The 12,206-nt window shown below is 37.3% G+C and overlaps 1 protein-coding gene across 1 annotated transcript; it reads right to left on the reverse strand.

Annotated features, from left to right (window-relative positions):
- Window positions 1–9,213: 9,213 nt before the first annotated feature.
- On the reverse strand, window positions 9,214–10,179 carry LOC110318586 (olfactory receptor 14A2-like). The gene has a single exon (XM_021193785.1). The coding sequence runs from the start codon at window positions 10,177–10,179 to the stop codon at window positions 9,214–9,216; it is 966 nt and encodes a 321-aa protein (XP_021049444.1).
- Between the last annotated feature and the right edge of the window lie 2,027 nt (window positions 10,180–12,206).

A 12,206-nucleotide genomic window follows, 5' to 3' on the forward strand; every position in this document is an offset into this window, starting at 1 on the left:
GCAGCACTTGGGAGGCAGAAGCAGGCAGATTTCTGAGTTTGAGACCAGCCTGGTCTACAAAGTGAGTTCCAGGAAATCCAGGGCTATACAGAGAAACACTGTCTCAAAACAAACAAACAAAAACAAACAAACAAACAAACAAAAAAGAATGAGGACATCCTGAGTTTTGCAGGCAAATGGATGGACCTAGGAAATATCCTGAGTAAAATAATTCATACAGAAAAGGACTTACATGGTATGCACTCACAAATAAGTGGATATTAGCCAAAAAATAAATAAGTACAGAATACCCACAATACAGTCCACAGAACTCAGAAAGTTCAACAAAATCAAAGGCCCAAGTAAGGATGCCTCAGTTCCACTTAGGAGGGAAAAGAAAACAATCACAAGTGGGAAGCGAAGGAGAGAGCTGGGAAGAAAAGTGGAGGGAGGAGGGGAACCTGATCTAGTATTAGGTAAGGGAAAGGAACTGAAGCCATGACTGACAGAAGAAAGAGTGGAAACAGGCAACCTTTGGATTTAGGAGGTTGGGAGGGCCCTCCAGAATGAGCCAGAGACTTGGGAGGTGAGAAACTCTCAGTACCCAAAGGGAGGGACCTTAAAGGAAATCCTCAACAATAGGGAGAGGAAACTTATAGAGCCCACCTCCAGCAGGAAGACAGCATCAAGTGATTGATGGGGTTGCCATCTCACAGTCAAAACTCTGACTCATAATTGTTTCTGTCTGAAAGAACTGTAGGGATAGAAATGGAGAGGAGCCTGAGAGAAAGAAGGTCCAGTGACAGTCTCAAAGTAGGATCAAGCTCAAGGGGAGTTCCCAAGGTCTGACACTATTTGTGAGGCTATGGAGCACTCACAAAATTTTACCTGTTATGAAGAAGACCCAACAAGCAGCTGAAAGAGTCAGATGCTGATATTTGCAACCAACCAATGGACAGAATCTGCTGACCACTGTGGTTGAATTAGGGAAAGGCTGAAAGAAACTGAGGAGGAGGGCAACCCTGCAGGAGGACCATCAGTCTCAATTAACCCGGACCCCTGAGATCTCTCAAACATTGCACAACCAACCAGAAAGCATACACCAGTTAATATGAGGCCCCCAACACACACACACACACACACACACACACACACACACACACATATATATATATATATATATATATATATATATATATATATATATATATATATATATATCAATGGACTGCTGGGTCTGGGTTCAGTCAGGGAAGATACACCTAACCTTCAAGAGATGGGAGGCCACCGGGAGTTTAGAAGTCTGGTTGGGTGGGTGGTAGGTGGTGGGAGCATCCTCATTGGAGACTTAGGTTGGGAAGGAGGTATGGGATGTGGAAATCTGGAGCATAAATACATAAATAAATAAATAAATGGAACAGAAACACCTCCTAATCTGGAGTAGAAATAAAATCTGGAGTGTAAATAAACAAATAAATAAATAAATAAATGGAACAGAAACACCTCCTAATCTGGAGTAGAAATAAAATCTGGAGTGTAAATAAACAAATAAATAAATAAATAAATGGAACAGAAACACCTCCTAATCTGGAGTAGAAATAAAATCTGGAGTGTAAATAAACAAATAAATAAATAAATAAATGGAACAGAAACACCTCCTAATCTCTTTCTGACAGTGCTATTATGCCTAAGCGTCCTATGGGGACTAGTCTCATTCAAACCACTACATTATACTCCCTGGCTCACCTACACTTTTAGTCATGTTATAGAGCAAAAATTCATTTATTCTAACTGAAAAATGTCCCCATAGTTTTAAATAGTATATAAACAATGCTCAAAAATCCAAAGTTCATTTTCTGTTGACACTCATGGCATTCTTTTAAATTTAACTCCCCATAAAGTCAATATCAAAATGAAAATCTAATGCTTCCAACAAGCAATCGCACAGAGTAAATTTTACTATTTAAATGTGGAGAAAGGAAAGAATAGTAAAGAAATACTGACCCAAAACAATGCCAAAAATCCATTAGGTAAACTTCTGTTTCTTCCAAGGGATCATCAGCTTGAAACTAATTTCAGCTTTGTTTACTGAAACACACCTCTGTCTTTGACTGATTTCGGATGCAGTTTGCCAGTCTTCTTGACAGTTATCCCACAAGACTGGCATATCCCATATCTTGGGGTCTCCAACACAATCCAGGGTTGATCATCAGAGGTTAATGCTATGATCTCTCTGAGCCTCTAAATGAGGAGACTACTGACATATGTCTGGCCTTAGGGACTGTCCTTAGCCACAGATTTAGATTTTTGTATTTGAAAGTCAGAACCATGTGGCCAAGGTTTGACTTTCTTCTGCTTGCTGGAGTTGGAACATGGCCCCTTTGTTCAAATATATATGCATCACCTTTCTTTTTTATATGGTCTCCTCACTGCTTTTCTTGAATGCATGTTAACAAGTTGTAAACCTAATTGGGTGGAGTCTTGCCCTGAGGCAAAAACTGACTTTATTACATATAAGATGGGAGGGACTCTTTTAAAGTTTCATCTCCTTAAGCAATGGACTTAGCTCTGTTAAATGTCCTGGTGCTCATTTTCACCTCAAATTTTACAGTGTGTGTGTGTGTGTGTGTGTGTGTGTGTGTGTTTGTGTGTGTATTCTCATTCATCTTGCTGCACTTTTATATATATCTGCATAGATGTGGCCAAAAATAAAACACATAGGGCAGTCAATATTATGTTGTTCCAGAATTTACCTTGTTAAGAGATATTTGACAATTTTTCTTCATTTTCCTAGTTAAGTATAATGTTAGAATTTATTTTATATTGACCTTGACGTTGGATTTTCTCTAAGCAAGCTACAAGTGAAATGTTAACTTGTTTGTTGTTTGTTTCTATTGGTTTGTGTTACTTGTTCTTCCTCTAGAATCTTGTGATTTACACATCATAAATCCTCCAGTACTATAAAATGGTTTCCCTGCTTTAGTCTTTGCGAATTTCATTGTCCTTCTTCCTAGGAAACTGTAAGATTGGCCCAGTCATTAAAATAAAATGTTTTAACTTGCAATATCTTTGTATTAGCTCTGTGATTTTGACACACCAAAAGAACAACATTAATGTACAATTCTTCAATTTAGCCTCCAGCTGATTTTTGGGGGTACAAGCAGAAAGCAGCCATATTTTTGCCAAAATATTAGAAGAATAATTTCCAGGCCACTTATTGATATTCTTCTCCTCTGAAACCTCTTAGGCTAGACTATTTTAATTTACATTGATACATTATATGACTTGTATTAGTCAGGGTTCTTTAGACTCGCAAAACTTATAGAATGTCTCTATATATTAAGGGAATTTATCGCAATGACTTACAGTCTACAGTCCAGCTATATAGCCTGGAATCCTAAATATGTTGGTTCCAACAGATGAGCTGGCAAGTAAGTGTAAGCAGTCAAAGAAGAGTGAGTCTTCTTTCTTCCATCATCCTTATATAAGCTCCCAACAGAAGATATGTCTCAGATCATAGGTGTGAACCATGACACCTGTATTTGGAACTTAATCTGCCCCATGCTGCGCTTGAACCTGGAGATCTGTTTGCCTCAGTCTCCTGGAATTAAAGATCTGTAATACCTTGCTTATGCCTAAGTTTTTCATGGTCACTATACCCCAAAATCTGGATCAACAGTGTGTGCCATCCCATGTCAAGATCTGGATTAGAAGACTATGTCTTCAGCCTCAAGATCTGGATCATAGGTGTGCTCTTCATTTCTGGATTGTAGTTCGATCTAGATATAGTCATATTAACAACTAGGAATAGCAATCACAACACTGTCGTTCATGTTCTTACAAGTATAATCCATATTTAAGGAACAAAATGCATTATCAGGATTGATGACTAAAATTTGAAATATATGAACCTATCCTGCCATGGTCATTTAAACTTCTAACAATTAGGACCCTTGAAAACAGTTGATATGATTTTTTCCACCTCAATCAAACATCCAAGAAAATGTTCTCAGATGATCATCTTAGGTGGTGCTAAATTTTGTAAAGGTACTATCCAAAAATCATCATCGCAACTATTTTTTATTACAATTTTTATTCACATTGCAACCAATACACCCTCCCTTTTTCTTCTTTTCCAGACTCTATCTTTACATTTCCCTCTCCCCACTTCTCAGAGAAGGGGAGTATCCTTGAGTACCACTTACTCTGGAGTATCTAGTCTTAGCAGGGCTAGGCACATGCTCTCTCACTGAGGCCCCACCAGGCAGTCCACGTAGGGGGAAGGGACTCCAATAGCTGGGAACAGAAACAGACACAGTCCCCATTCAACTCTTTAGGGGAACCACATGAATATCAAGTTGCACACATACTATAGATGTGTATGGGGTTTAGTTCCAACTCCTGCATCCTTTCTGGTTGATGGTCCAGGTTCTTTGAGCTTCCATAGTATCATCTCAGGTTAGTTGACAATGTGTGTATTTTGTGTTGTTGTTGACCCCTTCCTACTTACTTGCTTCTATCCCCCATTCTTCCACAAGACTTTCCCTGATGTTTTGCTGTGGGTGTTTGCATCTGCTTCCATGCACTGCTGGATGTACTTCTCAGGAGTCAGTTGTGCTAGGTTCTGGTATGAAAGCATAGCAGATCATTTACAGTATGAGGGGCTGGCTCTTTCACACAGCATGGGTCTCAAGTTGGGGCAGTCATTAGTTGGCTCAGGCTCTACTCTATCCCTGCACATCTTGTGGCAAGACAAATATCGGGTTGAATGATTGGTGGGTGGGTACAGAAAATGTGCTTCATTTATATAATTCAATACTATTCAGCTGTTAAAAGCAAGGACATCATGAACTTTGCAGGTAAATGGATGGGAACTAGAAAATATCATCCTGAGTGAGGTAACTAAGACCCAAAAGACATGTATAGACTGTACTCACTGATAAGTGGATATTTGCCAAAAAGTACAGAATGCCTAGGATATAATTCACAGGAGTGCAACAAGCAGAAAATTTAAAACTAGGATTTTAAAATATGGTGGTGGTGCACACCTTTAATCTCAGTACTTTGGAGGCAGGGAAAGGTGGATTTCTGAGTTTGAGGCTAGCCTGGTCTACAGAGTGAGTTCCAGGACAGCCAGGGCTATACAGAGAAACCCTGTCTCGAAAAACACAAAACAAAACAAAACAAAAACAACAACAACAACAACAACAACAATAAACACAGATGAAACAAAACATGCCTAGCCAAACACCAATTCCAAGGCTAATATAAATGACTATGCATGTTTTGGAGCAGGAAATCCTTAATAATTAGGGGACAACAGAGAAAAATTGTGGGATCACATTGGAGCCATAGAAAGCCATGGAAATGTGCCTGCTAGATATATGGGTACATATAGTACTTTAGTAGCCCAAGAAGCTTTCACAATCAGCACACTGTTATCATTACCCTTGATGGCCTCATAGTTCAGGGAAAACGAGATGGTAACATAAAAAACATAGGGGATGAGAGTCAGAAAAAAAGATATTTCCTGTAGTGAAAGCAGTCATTAAAATACATGAAAAGCACAACCGAGAATAGATATGGAAGTTTTGTGAGTTATGCTATTGAAAAAGAAATTTGGGGTTGGAACTGAAAAAGACAACATCCAACAAGGAGAATTCTTCAGGATCAAGTACCTAGGTGTTTGAGGATTCAGGTAAATGGTGATGAGAGTGGTGATGAAGAGATCACTCATTAGGACGGCCATGTGTATCACTACAAAGACCATTCCACACAAAATCTATAACCACTGGACATCAGAGAACCCAGTAAGTATGGATTTCATTATTGTAATAGCATTGGACATACTAGGTACTTTTCAGACCCTGTCAGAAGGATCTAGAAGTAAAGTCTGAGTAGCAAGAATAATATGTGATTTAATTCAATAGTTTTTTTTTTTTTTGGGGGGGGGGTTTCGAGACAGGGTTTCTCTGTACATTCCTGGCTTTCCTGTAACTCACTTTGAAGACCAGCCTGACCTCCAACTCAGAAATCCACCTGCCTCTGCCTCCCAAGTGCCTATGTTCCATCTATTGAATGTATTTCTGTAAAGTTTGTATGGGACTGTGTAGGAACTTGGTTCCATCCACACACCAGGTGTGTGTGTGTGTGTGTGTGTGTGTGTGTGTGTGTGTGTGTCTGTGTGTGTGTGTGTCTGTGTGTGTGTGTGTCTGTGTGTGTGTCTGTGTGTGTCTGTGTGTGTCTGTGTCATGCTTGAATCCTGTTTCCCATCTCTTCAACTTTTGAACATGTAAATGTCTGTCTGTATGTATGTATGTATGTATGTATGTATGTATATATTATGTATGTATTTATGTTTGTATTTGTAGGTATGAGGTTATTAGAGTCTGCCTTTTGCTTCATCCAATCATTGTATATGTGTTTGTGAGTGTGTGTGTGTGTGTGTGTGTGTGTGTGTGTGTGTGTGTGTGTTTTAATTTCCTCTCTTTCCTTTTCCTTCTTGCCAGCCCCTAAGAATTAAAAGAGTTCAAGGGAAGCTTTGGAATCAAGAATGAAGGCCTCGCCATGGATGGATAAATGTCGGGAAAGTCTTAGAGGCTTAGAGCCTTGTTCCTTTTCTAGTGTTTTCTGCCATCTTCTCAACAAGTATGTAAATGGGGGCACTTCACACTCCTCTTGAAACAGCAAAACATCTCCAAATTTAAGGCCTTTCTTGCCATGTTGGACTAGTGCTTCCTGAAACCAGGAGGCAAACTGAATCCTCTCTCCCTTTAATTATTGCTATCAGGTACTCTGCTGCAGCAATGAGAAAAGTATAAATACATATGAGTCATCACTGGCTTGCTTTGTTTCTTTCTTTTTTTTTTTATTTTACTACTCTCCTTTCCAGAAATCTCTAGAACCAAGAAATGTCAAATGTGTTCTTATTTTCACAACCATAGTGTATGCATAGCAAAACTTCCAAATTTCTGTGGTCACATGACTCCTATAAGAATCTTTCCAACTTCTGGCTGTTACAAATAAGGCTGCTATGAACATAGTGGAAATCCTAAAAAGGATTTCTTATATCACCTACACACAACTCTTAGTATATAGGTCAAGAATCTTTTTGTGTTTTTTTGTTTTTTGTTTTTTGTTTTTTGTTTTTTCGAGACAGTGTTTCTCTGTATTGCCCTGGCTGTCCTGGAACTCACTTTGTAGACCAGGCTGGCCTTGAACTCAGAAATCTGCCTGCTACTGCCTCCCAAGTGCTGGTATTCAAGGCGTGCACCACCACCACTCAGCTACGAATCTTGCTAAAAAAAAAGTTATTTTACTTTTCTCCTTGATGTGGATATGTGTTGTATTTAAACAGATATTTCATTTAATATAATTCACATCAATTTAATCAACTTTTTATTCTAAACCATTGAAGACACATTTTCACAATTTAGAAAGCAAATATTTATTCAGAAAGGTATATAAGAATAAGAAATATCTAACTTTTCATTCTTTCTTAGACTACATAGCACTATTTGTATAGTTTTACTGTTTACCTGTTTTGTTTCTGAATGAGAACATTCACATGTGGTTTCTTCCTCTGAAACTTGCTACTAACTCATCTATTTACCTCCTTAATATAAATTAATACATGAAACAAAACACTAGATATTAGTTTGACAGCAAACTTCCTTCAATTCCCTTTATACCACATCTGCAAAAAAGTTCACTGTGGTGGTGGTTGTTGTTGCGTGTGTGTGTTTCTGTGTGTGTGTGTGTGTGTGTGTGTGTGTTTGTGTGTGTGTGTGTGTGTGTATAAAACAATAATAATTTTTAAAAAGAACAAATGAATTTGAAATAAATTCAGGGAGATCATAGAGTGTGTTGGAAGAACATGAGTGTAGAGTGGGAATAAAATACCGTAAATATAAAAAAAAATCTGAAAAAAAGAATTATTTTTCTATGCCCCAATCTTAAATTGATTTTTCTATCAATTTCAAAGTTTTTGGTCTTACATTTAGTATTTTGAGGTTTAATAATTTATAAAAAGACATAAATGTGAGTAAGAAAAAGTTATTTAAGAATTGAAAGTGAATCTCCAATGAACAAATGAAAGAGTAGGTATAATTGTAAATGAAAATTACGGTTACAAAGGCATATTTTGTTACTTTGCAGGCTAGGAGGTATTGTGTAAGGGTATCCCCAGTGTAATAGCATTAACTTATCTTTTATTTTTCTCTAAATAAGACTGACTTATAGTTTGCAGTGAAGTTGAGTTAACCAAAGTAATATACACATAATGGTCAAAATCATGAGTTGGCACAGTGGGCCCAATTTTTCCACAATGTGTGCTTACTGTTCAGATTCCACCAGTAGAAGGTGTTATACTGGTGGTTTAAGGAGGTTTCAGAGAACTATATATTGCTCAGGGGTGCATGAATAATGATATTATTCTAGCATCAGAGCTTATAGTAGAAATGGGAGTCCCTTCATTTTATGAATAGGAATAGTTTTTGTTGTTGTGTTACATGCTAGACAAAATGAAATAGGATAATAAGAGAGCCAAGCACTGACTGACCTGATCCATGCATCATTTACCAATAGCAATATATGGTCAAACTAACTATAAATATCCTAAGTAAAGTTGAAAGTGAGAATAACATCATAGAAAATTCATAGAAAACTGGATTTTTGTTTTACATGTAAAGCTCATTTTGATAAATCAAAATCTTTGAAAGACTTTACCCAGTAATGAGAAGTTTCTCCAATCAGAGAAACACTGAAAAAAAAGAAAAGAAATCAGTCATAGCTAAGTGATTTCTGCTATAGTTATAATACATTCCACCACCTCTTTAAAACATCAGATAGAAAGCATTTGCCTTCACAGAGTCAGAAGTGAATATATCTGGATTGCAGATCTTAGACAATGAGATACACTATGATCATGCAAGCACAGAATGGAAACATACCTTTCTTCAAATACACTGTATACCTCTATCACCTCTGTTGCATTATAAATCGAGGTAAATCTCCAGTAAACCACTTTATTTGTTATATTCTCTGAGATTATTCCCTCTCACCACTTGGCAGAATCTCATAGAAATCAGGGTGAATCTTACTTGTTAATATGCTTTTTATGCTAATTTGTTTCAAATGCAATGAGCTGCCAAATGATTAAATATAGAAATTTCTCACATTTTTCAAATGTAAAAAAAAATCATAAAATGTCCCTATTGCTTCTGATATACTATTTCACTCTAAAACATTTTGATGTATTACGGGAAGGAAGTCTCTTGAATAGAGATTTTGAAGCAGTCTCTTCAGAGCACTATCAACGTCATTGTTTCTTAAGCTGTAGATTACGGGATTAAGTGCTGGTGGTAGCACAGTATACAGCACAGAAAACAGTCTATCTCTAAGTGATGCTGTACTTGAGGGTGGCTTCAGATAGACAAAGCAAGCAGTAGCAATGAAAACACTGAAAACGGTGAGGTGCGGGAGGCAGGTGGCAAATGCTTTGGAGTGACCTTTAGTGGTAGGAATCCTCAGCACAGTAGAGAAAATGTAAACGTAGGAAGTCACAACACAGATAAAGCAAGACATGCCTAGACAAACACCGATTCCAAGACTTACATAAATGATCGTGAGTGATCCAGAGCAGGAAATCCTTAAAAGTGATGGAACGTCACAGAAAATCTGTGGGATCACATTAGAGCCACAGAAATGCATGGAAAACGTGCCAGCTGTGTACATGACTCCAAAGAATAATCCAGTGCCCCAGGCAACGCTCATCATCACTACACAGGTAACACTACTCATAATGACCTCATAGTGTAGGGGACTGCAAATGGCAACATAGCGATCATATGACATTGTAGTAAGAACAAGTACTTCTCCTGCTCCAAGGAAAGCCATGAAAAAAACCTGAAATGCACATCCAAGTATGGAAATGGAATTTTTGTGAGTAAGGCTATTGACAAAGACATTTGGAATTGTAACAGACACAAGAAAGACATCCAAAAGGGATAAATTCTTCAAGAAGAAGTACATGGGTGTTTGGAGCTTCAGATCCACAGTGATGAGAGTGATGATGAGGAGGTTACTCATGAAAATTCCCAGGTATATTACTAGAAATAACACTCCACATAGAGTCTGTAGCTCATGGATATCAGAGAAACCCATAAGTATGAATCCAGTTATTGCAGTGACATTGGGCATAGTAGATTATTCACATGACCTGTCAGATGAAGAAAAATGAATTATAATCGGCAGTCTCAGATACTTACACCAATGTATAAACACACTAAGTGGAAGAGAGTCAGGAAACTACCTAAATTACTTCTACATTTCCATAAATTAATCATTTTTCTGCCCTTACTCTTGTATCCTTGCCTTCTTCCTCTGCACTTTCTGTCTGTCTGTCTCTGTCTCTGTCTGTCTGTCTGTCTGTCTGTCTGTCTCTCTCTCTCTCTCTCTTTCTCTCTCTCTCTCTCTCCCTCTCTCTCTTTCTCTCTCCCTCACTATTTTCTATTTTCTTTTTCTCTAATCCTGATTCCCCCAGCTTACATCTTTTTTACTTGGTAAGCAGTTAAGCACGTTTTCTGCAACTGAGGTATGTAAACTTAACTTATACATTTTCAAAATAAAGACTAATTAGCAAGAACACTATATGATATATTAGTCTTGTTTTATTTTTCAAAGATTGTTGCAATAAGTTTAGCAAGAAATTTTCATGGTTTTAGCATGGTTTTGATCCACTTAATGAATAATGAATCTGGAAAAATGCAGAAAAGAAAAATTAAAGATATATACCAAAATAAAATTCAAGATTTTCACCTAGCCTCTAGTCTCAGCCTTGTCTTTGAGTTTATTAGATACCTATGAGTTTGGGGAACACAGAAATTGGAACAGTTTACTGACCTTTTGTGTCAACTATTTTCAGAACAGGTTCCATTAGAAAAACTATAATAGTGATACTGATGCTGCACTTACTAAGATCTCTAAAATGTCCAATGGATATCTAAGACTAGGATAAAAGCATTACCTATCTTCCATTATTTCCTTTGTTTTTTGGTTGTTTGAAACTTTGAGACAAATTGTTACTCAACTCTAGCCTCAACCATGGTATCTACCTGAAGCCGCTAATGGTCTCCCTTCATGGTTGAAGAAAAGATAAATTAACTAAGACTTTTCCAATTTTACTAACTTCTGTCTTTTACTTCATTTATTTCAAACTACAGAGGACTATTAAGAAGTCTTTATTCAGTGCTATAACCCATGCATGAATAGTTGAAATTTGTCTGCAGATGACTCACTGATGAGGCTGACGCTCTAAGATGTGTTCATCAAATAGGGAACAAATTTTCCTTCCTCCAAATGATACATAGAATATGTAACTATCCTATAAATCAACTAAAAATTGCTCATTCTAACACTTATCTTTAGATTCAATATGGATTGTATCTGTAAGCAGATTCAACTGCAATTACTTGAAACATAAGACATTCCAGCATCTTAATTGAGACAATAATCATACAAACAGTCTGACCCAGACTGTTTGACAATAATACTAGTTTTGTTTGTTTGTTTGGTTGGTTGGTTGGTTTTTTGAGACAGGGTTTCTCTGTATAGCCCTGGCTGTCCTGGAACTCACTCTGTAGACTAGGCTGGCCTCGAATTTAGAAATCCACCTGCCTCTGCCACCCAAGTGCTGGAATTAAAGGTGTGTGCCACCTCATCTGGCTGACAATACTAGTTCTTATGATCTTTTCTCATCCAATTTTGGAGTTCTTGCCAATATTCTGAAGATACGACTTCTCAATACATTATAGTGATTAAATTCCTTCCATGGGTTTCATCATCTTTACTACTTTTTGTGGAGATAGTTTATTCTTAATTTGATATGAATTTTAATGTCAGGACCCACATGTAATGGAATTTCCTTAAAATAGCTCTAAGAAAGTATTCCCTTATAACCACAAATATTATATTTTATTACATCATATTTTAGTAATTCTCTTTTTGGTATGATCTCAAATGTTATGGATATATCCTGTTCAACCTATACTGTTGACTGGCAGATAAAAGTTTTACCTAATTATTGAAAGAAAAGCCTCCCTCTCTCTCTTTCTCTCTTTCTCTTTCTCTCTTTCTCTGTCTCTCTGTCTCTGTCTCTGTCTCTGTCTCTGTCTCTGTCTCTCTCTCTCTCTCTCTGTGTGTGTATGTGTGTGTGTGTGTGTGTGTGT

The sequence above is a fragment of the Mus pahari genome, chromosome 1 (assembly GCF_900095145.1).
Source record: "Mus pahari chromosome 1, PAHARI_EIJ_v1.1, whole genome shotgun sequence".
Taxonomy (NCBI): domain Eukaryota; kingdom Metazoa; phylum Chordata; class Mammalia; order Rodentia; family Muridae; genus Mus; species Mus pahari.